This window comes from Thunnus thynnus, chromosome 13 (assembly GCF_963924715.1).
Source record: "Thunnus thynnus chromosome 13, fThuThy2.1, whole genome shotgun sequence".
NCBI lineage: Eukaryota > Metazoa > Chordata > Actinopteri > Scombriformes > Scombridae > Thunnus > Thunnus thynnus.
In genome coordinates this window covers 10,688,428-10,701,274 of record NC_089529.1, presented here as the reverse complement: position 1 = coordinate 10,701,274, position 12,847 = coordinate 10,688,428, and the positions used below count along the sequence as shown (strand labels likewise).

Below are 12,847 nucleotides of genomic sequence, written 5' to 3'. Positions count from 1 at the left end.
ATAAACACACACACTGGAGTGATACACAAGCATAGCAAGTAGCTGTTACAATTTATTGTTACTTATTCTACATATATATATATATATATCCTGGATGTCATTGTGCATTAGAGTCATCTAAATGATAGTAATTCAGGCAGGTCAGTACAGTTTTAACAAGCATTCAGTTCCACATAAAATGCTGCATTTGGACTCTAGAGGAGGATCCTCAAAATGCTGCATCAAATTTATATTAGGAGGGTAGTAATATTGTCCAGTTGCTGTTAGATTTCAACTTTTCCTTGTTTTCTTGTCTGTATTCCCTCCCAGAGGATCAGAAGGGCTCATTTTTTACATCAAATTTTATTACTACCAGTCTCACTGAAGGGAAGCTATTAAGGAAAATGATGTGCTATTGTGGAACCTGAGTTTCACACATTTCATACATTAGATTGCTCCTGCTGCTTCCCTCTCAACGGTATATTATGTAATAGTAAAATCACAGATAATAACTCTTGTCAAGCTTGCAAGATACAGCATGGCTCAGAGGAGTCCTTTTTTTTTTTTTTACCACAGTAACATTATTCAGTGTTTCATCTTTTTTCTTGCACGACAATCATGACACTTTGCTGTTAGTGTGATAACTTTCTTAGCCACTCCGATGGTATTCATCACCACACAGGTGAAAGTGGATTTGAGGTCTTCTGATGTAACGTTCTTCAGCACCAAGCTTCTCTTCAGGATTGTACCGTTCTCAAGGATTGATCTAAAATAGTCATTAATTATTATTTATCGACAGGCTGCAGAACGACATCTGAATCAAAAAGCATATTCCAACACAGCATCAACACAGCAACATATTGTGTATGGATAACTGTGCTTTAATGGCTGTGTTCAGGAAATTTCCATTTAAACTCAATACTTACTCCTCTGTTTCTTCTATTCTGCCATCACTGCACGTGTCTTCGGGGAACGAGCCATTGACGAGCCAGTAGATTAGTGTTGTATCTTCAGAATTTGTGGAAGCCTTACAGTGAAGACGTAGCAGCTCTCCTGCAAGGCAGAACACATCCAGACCCATCAAACACATTTGCACTGGACCCATTAAAACAGCTTCATAATAAAAAAATTTAAAAAATCCCCACAAGCTGTCACCCAACAACCACTGGGCCTATGAGCTGTTAAAAGTCTTACCTGGTTTAGTTTTTAATTGGACAACACGTGGCCCGATGATATCTGGAGATCCTTCTTCTACAGAAACTGAAGGATAAATGTAGGTTAGCACAAAAAATATCAGATTACATAAATATAAAACTTTGTCAACAACAAAACACACTGTACCTGGAAATCCATCTGCAAGCAGGAGACACAGAGATCCCAAAGCTGTTGCAGAGATATAACTTAGTTTACACCCAAAGTCATATTACAATGAAAACAACTGGGCTGGTATATTATAATTACCTTTGACAACAGATGACAGCTTCATACTGAGTCTTCCAGTGAGAGCTTTTTGCTGTTGACTGGTGTTTGGGATTCCTTTATATATACAGAAACTCAAAATTCACTTCCCTACGCCTACACAAACAAATTATACAAGGCCACCCAGTACTTGGGGATTTCCTCACTCATGTTCTTGGTAAGTTGTTGACACAATTCATGATTACGCTAACATAAATCAAGTGTGCTGACTAATTCATGCCTCTCAAGTCTTGTGATTCTAATTGTGTCAATATATGTATATGTATGTAATCCAGTGATGGGAACATAGACTTCAGGTATCAATGGATTAAACATCTACACAGGATCTAAACCACTTTGACGTTTATTAACTGATTTTGATAAGAACATTGACAACAAAACAAAATGATCATGTTAGCCTCAATGTACACAGTCCCTTTACTATGTGAGGGTCCAAGTAAAGAGATTGCGTCCCTCTCAGAAAGTTGGCATTGTGAGGCATGTACTGTGACCAGTACCTGCAAAACATCACCAATCATCACCTTCCAGCAAATCTGCATATAAAGGGACCTCGGATTGAACAGATCACATGAAAATAAGACCATCAACACTCTCGCACAGTTAAAGGTTCATTCTAGGATGTTTTCTCTCCTCAACTGATCAGATTTAGTTTGAAAATTCACTGGTTTCAGTCCATTTACTAGCCAGCATTTTAGGGTTGGTTTGTGCTTAGTGGGTCGCCCCAATTTCAGAACTGTTGACCCAAATTACAATTTTTTTTTTCTTCACTTACCAATTGTGGTATTTAACCATACAGATAGTTTTGGTTTTATTTGGCCAGGCTCTGTGATGTCCATCTAGATTTCTGTTGCCAATCCAGTACAATGGAGAAGTATTGAATTTCATTAGTTGGGTACACAGCACTGAAATATCAGATTTATATATTTCAACAGCAATGTGTCTTTCAAAAAACTGTGTGCATGTTACCTTGAATAATCAACAGAACACACTCAACAATTATATAAGGGAATTATAAATCTGGATATAACTAGAGGTGAGAAAATCTTTCTTTTTGTAATTTGGGTTAACTGATGTTTAAAAAGAGGAAATTGAGTGAGTGAAAACAGAATACCATGTCTGGTGGACATTGACATCCTTCTAATTTAAATCATACAAACTTAATGAAGGGAGACATTACGCAAGTGGTAAAGGTCAAAGCAGCCATGACTAGTTTGCTGGTTAGCTAATACAGATGAATATTCATGAAGACATTTTGAAATACAGCAACACTAAAAGTTCCATCTTTACAAGTACAGTATGAGGAATCCTTCATCTACATACGATCAACACTTTTTCCCCTCTCCATGATGACAATGCCTCAACTGACATGGCGCATGACTGACTGCGCTTAGGAAACTCTCACTCATGCCACTTCAGTTCAAAATATGGATTCAATATCAAAGCAGCTCAAACAACTATGAGAATGATCATGACACAGCGATAAGATGATTCCAGAGGAAGTCTTTGGATACAGAATTCATGTATTTTGGAGCATGGGAGAAATTAATCATAATGATGATTTCCATTCAATAATTATTAATCAGGTCTGATTGCCATCAGACTTGAGGAGGAAAACTCCAGTATGATCCTTCAACTAAGTATTAACAAACATTTAAGACATAATTTAGTAAAAAAAAGCACCTCTAATGATTTTAAGAACCGCTTTACTAGACCATAAGATGCACAAACCAATTATTAAGGTTTAACGCTGTGTGAAGCAAATCCTGGGAAATTGACACAGACATCAAAATTCAGATTACTAATAAAAGTCAAATAAACCGTGAATACAGAGAATACAGTATGTGCCTATAAATATATACAAAAAGTATAGACACTTTTTTTTTATTGATGTTTTAGTTCAATATTAGGCCCCAAGTCTTTTGAGCCAGTGCATTATCTTCTCCGTATGGCGTGTATGTCCATTTCTGCCTGTTGCAGGTCACTCCAGACCCAGGGCGTAGTTGATACCTTGCACAAATCCAATAATAACGGGCTGCCAGGCCACCAAGTACCGAAGCCAGTCTAAAAGTTGTCCATACATGACATGTGGCCTCTCCCAGCTAAAAGAACTGTGTTAAGGAAACGACCCTTTAACAGGAAATGGTGCCTCAATAATATACAACTGATGGCACATGACAAAGATGAGGTAAAAATTGCTTTTAGTTTCTATTACAGGCATCTTTTATTGTATAGTAGCCTGAAGTTTACAATCTGAGTCACAAAAAGGAAGAGGAACTTGTTGTATAACCTCTAACTGTTTTTTCTCATGTTCCAAACCTAAACTTTGCTGTTGAAACTTCCTCTCAGTTACAATGAAGATGTTGGATAAATGTCATCTGTGGCTGAAAATGCTCAATTTCAGTTTGGATCTGATGGTACTTTCAGAATTTCTGGTTGTTTCATCTACTTTCCATATAGTCTATGCACGCACATTACTTTATATGATATCTGACATTACACCAATTAAAACAGGAATCGTTAGGATATTCAGTGGAAAACGAACACTCAAACAATGTAGCTCAGAAGACAAATAACAGGTAAAGCTTACGTACGTGAGAAATACAGAATAAAAAAGGATACGGGTTGCTAAACATCCTCTTCAGATCCACTTTCTCTTTGCAGTACGGGCACATCTGCTTCTTTCCGACGATGCACCATCCTCTTATGCAGAACTCATGGAACCTGGATTTGGAGTTAAGGCTCAACACAGCAGCATGTGAGCACAAAACCAGTGCTGCTTAAAAATACACATACTTTGAAAATGACACCTTACTGTTGAAATTCGAAAACTTTAACATCAACAGTCCATGGTAGCTGAAGGCAAAAGGACAAGATTTTAGAGTGAGAATCCATTTCAATCAAGATGTAAAAAAAAATAGTTGAGTTAAATTATCAGGATAGAAAACGGCTTCCTAAAATGGTTTACAACCAGTTTTGGTTTATTAAATTGGTTTGGTCACTGCACTCTTATGTTACAAGGTTAAACTCTGAACTAATATTTGCAAATTCAACTCACAATAAGTGTATTAGTACCCAATCAATTTTGTATTTTTTCTGATGTCAATATCCATATTTGAGAGGTGAAAAACATACATAACTATATGTTTTAATAACTATATATTGGCCGATATTTGTTTTCAACATTATTACAATGTTGGTGAAGATGCCCCAAAATGGTTTACTATTTGACACTTTACAGATTATCAATTTATTCATTATCCAAGTTAACAGTAAAAGTGAATTCAAGATAACTGCAAGTTAAATTATAAAAATAAATAATCAAAAATCAGACAAAATATCTAATATATCAAACTTGACTTACTATTGTAAATAAACATGAACTGCAGCCTACAGTACTGTAATACACTGAAAGGTTCTTTGCCACTAACGTCAGTCTGCTAATATATAATTTGGGACTCTAATTATTGCTCACAACATGCAATTTTCTTTACTTTTCCATAAACAGGGCATTTTCCTTTGTTTAACTTGACGTGATTCAATTCAACTGTGCAAGAGCTTTGAAAGCACCAAAGAGAAAATCTCCAAGTTTAACAATATGTTGTAAATAAATAAAAAAAGGTAAATCTGGGTATGAAAAATACCCAAACAAAGCGAGATACGGTTGCTTGTTGTTTGCAGTGTCCTAGCAGCAGGAGATTATCGTAGGGGAAGTAATTTCAGTCCAGACGAACACACTGTCATAACATCATCACTCACATAAAGGTCAAGCTAACTCTGTCAATTCCCCTTTGGGCCACTAATAGAGTACACTTCTCATACAAAACCCATGACAACACCTTTTATAGAAACACGCCACCACACACCTGAACTTCTCTTTCACTGATTAAACAGATAGTAGCATGAAAACAAAAGAAGTCTACATCTCACAGGAAGGATACACATGGTTGCAGGATAATCTGTACGTGTTCTCAATAATCCCTTCCTCACTGACATCTACAAGGATGGGCTGACCACACACTGCACAGATATTATCAGAGAGGTGCTTGGTTGGCATGCCGGATGCGCTGTAATACTGAAAAAAAAAAGAGAAGACAGTCAAAGTTACATTTTAGGTTACAGCAATTTCCTCAAAAAGGGTGCAGAAACAGAGCGTCTGGAGTCTTCTGCTTACCCCGACAGTTGAAGCCATGAAGTCTGCACACATCTCTGCAAAGTCCCTTCCTAGGACGCCGTAGTACAGACCGTAGAATAGCAGAGAAACACCAAAGTCCATCGCATCCTCTGGCTTTATCCTGGACAGAGAGGGCAATGTGTGGATATCATGGCTCAGACTAATCTAACTCTTTAAAGTCTATAAAACATATACAGGGTGTCTGATTTAGATTTTCAGTCTACAAACATCTGGAGGTAAAGCAAAGCTGATATAGATGTATATGTTTTTAATTATAGTGAGTTTGATGTCAAGCTTAAAGAATATTTATGGATTAAAACAATTTTTAAACTTCCTTTTTAATTTAAAACTAATTCTCCATTTTGATGAGACGCTAATGCAGGAAATCTAAGCCAAAGGTTATGTCTCACATGCAAGGAAGTTTCTTATTTAAGTGGCATTTCTAGGTAGGAAGTGGAAAATTTATTGGACCATCTCATTCAGGAAGGGCACATGAGTTAACTTCTGGTCACCCGTTTTTGTTTTTATGGGTTTTTTTTTAAAGCATACAGTGATTCCTCAGGCAGAGCACGCAACCCATATCCCTGTTTTAAAAAGTGTTTTCCGGAAATTAATTTACAACTGTGAAAAATAAAACCTACAAGGACAAACATTTTCGTTTTGATTTTTTATATAAATTGTCAATACAGAATCATATTTTAGTGCAGTAAGTGATGTTTGAAAAGGCATTTCAGTCGTGTGGTACAATCACTACAGCAGATCCTGTTAAAGGCAATAAATTAACTACTCAGGATCTACAGAATCACACACACACATCTATATCAAGATTATTAGAAGAACCATTTTCCAATGGCGTCATTTGGCCATAGAATTTATATTTGCTTTAAATTCTCTTAAAATTAGCACTTTTTATAGTTTCACTTCTTTCTGTCAACTACATTTCTGTGCATGCAAAGGAAATGATAGAACATTTCCACTTCCCTGGAAGTTTCTGTCATAATCATGCATGTCATTGTGAATGACTATCTTACTGTGGGAATCAGTGGCTCACGCCGTCTCAGTGGCAGGGGCGAGAAAATATAAAGGGCACCTGATACATTCAGCGGGCCCCCACTTCACAATGTTTTTCTCCCATACAGTGCACCCTGTAGGGCACCTTTTTTCATTGAAAGGGTACCCAATTCTGCACTTCAGTATGTTAGACTTAGGGGAACCCTGAATTGCACTTTTTATTTTTTTTGTTCACTAGAAGGGCACACATACAGAACCTCAAGCTCACCCCATTACAACAACATCATAGGGCATTGCATTACATCCTCTTTATTTAAAGGGCACATCATATTTTCTCATTTTTGGGGGTTCTTTACAGGGCACTACCACATTTTCTTCCACTGAAAGGGCACTATGAGGGCACTTCATTCCAGACTGTCACATATAGAGGTACTCTACAGGGCATTTCATCCTGATTTACCCATAACTAGACAGTCATTACAGAACTTTGGTATGTTTTCTCCTTTGTGCGGGCAGCTCAGAGGGCATTTCATCAAACTGTGGGGGCACCTTAGTGGGTATTTTATCAAACTGTGGGGGCACCTTAAAGGCATTTTATTGTGATGTGGGGGCACCTTAAAGGCATTTTATTGTGATGTGGGGGCACTTAGATGGCACTTTTGTGGTATTTTTTTGTCACATGATGTTATTTACTTGTCACACACAACCTTTGCATGTTTACCTTTTCAACATCTGAGGTCATTACCATGAAGCAGGCAACTATTTTGATCATCAAATAATCATTTTAGTCATTTTTAGGCAAAAATGCCAGAAATGTGCTGCTTTCAGGTTCTCTAATGTTAAGAATTGATGCAATGTTGACTGAGAAATTATAAATTGATTTTTTTTACGGTTTACTGACATTTTATAGACAAAAAAAAAATCAATTCATTGCGAAAATAAATTAAAAAATAAATGTAAAAATATGCTCTTTTTCCTGATACGATCAGTCATATTCTGTAATCCTGGTGGCTGCTGGATTATGTACAGCTTTTCATTGTTCATATAGTGCTTCAATGCATAAATACACAAGCAACCAACCACAGAGGCAAACAAATTAAAAACAAAGATTTCAAACAACGGAAAAAAGAAAAGTAAAACCTATCATTTGGGGATTCAGATGAATGAATGGTGGCTGTTGTGGGAACAGTGATCAAAAGGGTGAAACAACATCATCTAGTGGCAGCAAGTACTACATGAAGGACTTGAACTTTATATATAAGGAGAGGCTGGAAAATATGACTTTTCTTGTCAACAGCAGCCTACGGTTGAAAGGGTTTTATTTTCTGTTGTGTAGAGGAAAAAAAAAATTACCACCACTGAATGATATGCAACTGAAAATACTTACCTGAATATTAAGTTAATACCAAAAAGTGTAAACATGACGACACTGTAGCCAACTATTCCTGTGGCGTAGCTGATCTTGTAGAGGAGGAGGAACCACTTGTACACCAACCTGCGGCAGCCAAAGAGAAGGTGCTCTCAGAAAATCTAACAGGTAAGGTACGATCTCTTAATTTCAAGGGTGGCTTCAGGTGTAAACCAGGGTTTTACCTCGGTGTGGTGCAGGCTAGCGGCTTGCGGGTGGCACGGTAGGATACGTATGCTGTGATGACAGAGAAGATAAACCACGTGGTCAGGAACCTCCACCAGTGAAGTTTGGTAGTAAAGTAGAGAGGAACTACCCACATCTGGAACAGAGTCACCAGCTACAAGACAGCAGATGGTACATGTTAGAAGATGTGCACCACGAATAAAAAAAAAAGTTATGACCATCGGACATTTTGTGAACATGAAAACAGAGACACTACTGACAACATTTTATATGTGAGATAGTTTAGAACAAGAAGGAAAATATCAAGTTTGAGGAATAAGTATTGATACAGTCATGTGCTGCCACACAATGGACAGAAAACCATAGAAAATACAGACTTGTGAGGGACAACACTGTCAGTACACGTTCTGTTTGCTTTGCGTCTTACATTGTATGACTTTGGGTGTCTCTGTTTCCACTGCACGAGGACTAGCTGAGCGATGACCAGGGTGACGATGAGGATCAGCACCATCTCCGCGTGCATGGCCTCATGGCCTTTATGTTTGGCATGCATTCTTGCATGCTCCACCCTGTGGAAAAAGAGGCACATACTAACTAATGATATGCAGCTACAAGGCACATGATTGTTGATTCAACGCAGGATAGGCTCTTAGAGCTGGACAGCTCTGAACACTGGAGATACTGATGGCAATGACTGGGAACTGACTCTGAGACTGGTCAACCTCGTCACATTATTATACCAAACACATAAAAGAGACTGAGACAGACAAAATATTTAATCTGCCGTAGGTAGATTGAGTCCCTTTGAGTACAATAACTGAAATTTGTTGTACACATTTGTGGTCCTTCCATCTGAATGCATTTCAATAAATGTGTGTGTATATATATATGCAACAATAAATGCATGATCCATTAGAAGTGTTTCAAAGACACTAACCTCCACTTCTCCTCTGGTGAGAGCTTGGACACATCGAACTAAAGAAAAGAAAGACAAAATAGTGATTAGTGTTAACATGATTAGCAGTGGAGCAAACTGACTTCATCTCAAAGCTTCAACTTATTTTGAGGAGAATTACACACTTCACTCCTTAAACTACCGGATAACAAGACAGAAGCAGAAGGTCACAACCATAGATATAAAACACTAGATGCAACATTACGTCATAACTCATAGGATAACAGTCTGCCATCTTACCTGGGTATTGTTTACAGTCGCCACTTATGGGCAGCAACTATGATTGCCAGCTGTGCAGCAGCTAATTGCTTTACTAAAAGGACCAAAGAGACCAGGGAGCCTGGCATCACTTTCCACACGTCAGTACAGAGTAGATGAGAGATTTATTTTTTGAATATGGGTCAACTAAAACTATATAAAGGTCAGCGAACTAGGTAACTTTAACGTCAGCTACCAAGTAACAGACCAGCTGAGTCAAAGTTATTGCTGATTGCTAGCTCTCAACAGCATTGATCTGTTAGCTAAACAGATAAGTTATACCCAGCAAACGTTGTTTTAATGTTAGCTGTGTGTGTGTGTGTGTGATAGAGAGAGAGAGAGAGAGATATCTTGTCTTATGTACAATTGATGACATTGATAAATATATTAATATATAACAGTTGGTGTGTTTCTCTCTCTTCTGCCTGCCAATATGGGCCATAATACTGAATCTATGTAGGATTTCTACAAAAGATATTGCTTAATGTAGTATATTAGTCATTCAAAATACCAAAGACACAACTTAAAAACGAAAGTCAAGCATTAAGCAGTTTACTTTCAACCCCCACACAAAGAGGAATGAAACGCCTATGAATTAAAGATGGATGAAAGAAAAAAAACAGAGCTATTAACAAACACACCTAATTGTGTTAAGCAGTAGTAGTCACTCCCAAGTTGTAGGGCTTGTTAAGCTACTTTACCTTGACTGAAATTAAAGGCTGGCGGCAGGGTGAAAAATTAACTTTTTTGTCCATCAGCCAAATGACTCATGAATGTTGAAATTTTACCGCCCACTCACTAGATTACCATTGTTCGTTTGGCTGGTAAATGAAGCAAATCTACCAACCACTTGCATATTTTAACAGCATTTAGCTGGTGGCTGGTGATAGTTTTGTGCCCTGGCTGGCCCCAAGAGCTGATGTAATGTTCTTTTGTTATTAGAGCTTCTTATCTATCAAAAAAGGTACCTGAACTAAGGTTGGCAGTGGCGCCACTAACACGTATCCAGCTATGGGTTCACACCCATTTCTTACTCAATGCTGACAGTCCGCTGTGTACGCTGACATTTTCCTGTTTGAGTCATTATTTGCCTCCCCCCTTTATTTTTACATTTAACTGATGTTTCCACGTAAAAACATTATTAGGACTAGATATGGTATGAAATGCACACACTTTTCTATTTCCCTCATAGCAGATTAGAACATCTTGAAAGACTATGTTCTTTTGAGCACTTTACAAACTGAGAGGCAGGAAAAGTAGAAGATTTTCATTCAAGCCAAATGCATTTATCTCATCAGTGAACCAAACATGAGGATACAACGTGTATTTTGTCAACTGATTCTGCCTCTGCTGCACATTTAGTAACTGCAGCCACATGACAGCTTGTAATAACCTTTAACAGGCACACTGTCAGCGGCTGTGACATATAGGTTTGGGTTGAAATGCCACCGGAAGTAGTTGGGTCGCTTCCCCTGACTTGACACTGATAACCACTTTAGCACAGTAAAGGCAATAATATGTGACCTTTGACTCCCATCAGCCACATCAGCTTTATGTGTAGAGTTCATTAATCCGGCTGTGACAGCGTTTCTGAATGCTACAGTAAACACAGTGGTGGAAAAACTTCAGACAACTACGACTTGTGTTTCTATTTTAACCTGGTGACAACTAACTACACGATATGAACGTTAACTAGCAATCTTAGCAGACTAAAAAGCTGTTGATTTGTCGACTGAAGCTCATTCATTTACCTTCGCTGGTCAAATCACTTTCTGCAGACTCTAGTGCTTGGTAGCAGATGGCTAAGCGGCGGCTAGCTGCTGACGTTGGGCTAAACTAAGCCTAGGAGGAGAAGCTAACACGGAGCTCCGGGGTATCTGTTTAATCCATCCCGAAGCCGTTACTCTCACCTGGATCGGTTCCTCGTGATGCTCCGGTCCATGGTCGTGCTCTACACCATCAACCTCCACCTCAAACACTCCGGCCATCTTCGGAGTGCTGCTTCTTTATCGTTCCGGGGCCATTAGCGTTTGCAACAAAACTAAGAAGGCCACTTCCGGTATTGTTGTGCTGTTTGTCTTCAAAATAAAAGCTAGGATATGCTAGTCTGTGACTTGGAGTCGACTCTTATTTTTTCAGGTTGAATGTTATACTGGAGTCACTGGTGGCTCCAGCAAGGCAATGTTTTGGCATTTATTTAGTTATTATTGGATAGTTTCTACTGATTGGTTAGTTAGTCTGTTCATTGTGTGTGCTTCTGTAAAGTAAGATTGTTTGTCATTTGTTTACTAAAGTGTGAATGTTTGAGATATTTTTGTCTTGACAAAAAGACAAAAACTGCTTGACTGCAGTTTTTTAATAGAGTGAATGGTTTTGATGATTTTTTTTAATCTTGGGCCAGCGTCTGCAGTTTAGGTGTGTTCTTATTTATTGTGTTTTCTTAGATTGTTCTTATTGTGATGTTGTTGCTTTCTCCTCCAGGAGACAATAAAAGTGACCTTGACTTTCTTGTCATTTATTTATTGTTGTATTTTCCTAAATTATGTTAGCTGACTTTTTTTGCTTTTATTTTTTTCCTTTTTTGTTATTGTTTGTTGTTCTCCTTAAAGTCCCCCTCCACTCAAAAATATGTTTTTCTTCTTGTTCCTACAGTTGAATGTTTGAGTTTCACTGTGCAGAATGATGTCTGTGCAGAGTATGACACTAGAGGCTGTTTCCACTGTTGTGGAAATTTTCTCTCGAGAAAGAAGGCACATGGAGACATAAAGAAAGCATTAAACATTGTTACTTGTTGAAGCAGTTGTAAACACTGTACAATCCATCACATCATCAGTAACAATTATACAAATGTCCAAACACAAACAAAAAAACAATCATCTTGTATTTTTGGAGAGAAAGCATGTTGTTCAGCTGGCCCTTTCCCTAAAGCCAGCCCTTTCTCTAAAGTTTGTGAACTCAAACTAGACAACTTTATACCTCTCCAGAAGCAAAGCTAAAAACAGTCTGGTCCCTAAATGGACACTTCCACAAACCATTACACCTTCTTACAAACAAGTATGGTCTCTAAAACGGCAGGCTTAAGACAAAGATATCTCTAGCTAACCCCAGAGGTCAGCAAGCAACCCTCAGATAGAAACAGGTTCAAGAGTTCAACTAGCCTACTAGCCCTTTCTTCACCAACATGTATCCCCAAAATGACGATGACATTACATCACATTCAGTTGATAACAAACATTGACTCCTTAGTTTGAAAACATTTGTAACATATATACAAAAGATTTATAAAATGATAACCTACTATTCAATTTTCTTTCACACCACATTTATCTGCTGAAAGTGGAAAGTTTCTCTGTGATCACTGAAAATCCGATTTTAAAGGGTGGGCCTAAGAACATGATTT

General features: G+C 37.9%; 2 protein-coding genes across 2 annotated transcripts; both read right to left on the bottom strand.

Annotated features, from left to right (window-relative positions):
* Positions 1–67: 67 nt before the first annotated feature.
* Positions 68–1,666, bottom strand: LOC137195443 (interleukin-18 receptor 1-like). Its single transcript, XM_067607818.1, has 5 exons — positions 1,441–1,666; positions 1,321–1,362; positions 1,174–1,239; positions 906–1,032; positions 68–745 (listed from the first exon to the last, which is right to left on the bottom strand). The coding sequence occupies exons 1-5, from the start codon at positions 1,463–1,465 to the stop codon at positions 565–567; spliced, it is 441 nt and encodes a 146-aa protein (XP_067463919.1). The 5' UTR covers positions 1,466–1,666; the 3' UTR covers positions 68–564.
* A 119-nt stretch (positions 1,667–1,785) lies between these two features.
* Positions 1,786–11,518, bottom strand: rnf121 (ring finger protein 121). Its single transcript, XM_067607817.1, has 9 exons — positions 11,358–11,518; positions 9,172–9,209; positions 8,662–8,803; positions 8,234–8,388; positions 8,028–8,135; positions 5,630–5,750; positions 5,397–5,530; positions 4,078–4,179; positions 1,786–3,557 (listed from the first exon to the last, which is right to left on the bottom strand). The coding sequence occupies exons 1-9, from the start codon at positions 11,433–11,435 to the stop codon at positions 3,437–3,439; spliced, it is 999 nt and encodes a 332-aa protein (XP_067463918.1). The 5' UTR covers positions 11,436–11,518; the 3' UTR covers positions 1,786–3,436.
* Between the last annotated feature and the right edge of the window lie 1,329 nt (positions 11,519–12,847).

Bases quoted from the DNA above. Each gene is read 5' to 3' on its own strand.
- LOC137195443 (XM_067607818.1), bottom strand. From the start codon at position 1,465: ATGAAGCTGTCATCTGTTGTCAAAG. The intron at 1,363-1,440 runs GTAATTATAATA...TCTCTGCAACAG, and splicing joins GCTGTCATCTGTTGTCAAAG to CTTTGGGATCTCTGTGTCTC. The intron at 746-905 runs GTAAGTATTGAG...TGACTATTTTAG, and splicing joins AGAATAGAAGAAACAGAGGA to ATCAATCCTTGAGAACGGTA.
- rnf121 (XM_067607817.1), bottom strand. From the start codon at position 11,435: ATGGCCGGAGTGTTTGAGGTGGAGGTTGATGGTGTAGAGCACGACCAT. The intron at 8,804-9,171 runs GTTAGTGTCTTT...CTTTTTCCACAG, and splicing joins TCACCAGAGGAGAAGTGGAG to GGTGGAGCATGCAAGAATGC. The intron at 8,136-8,233 runs GTAAAACCCTGG...TGGCTGCCGCAG, and splicing joins CTAGCCTGCACCACACCGAG to GTTGGTGTACAAGTGGTTCC.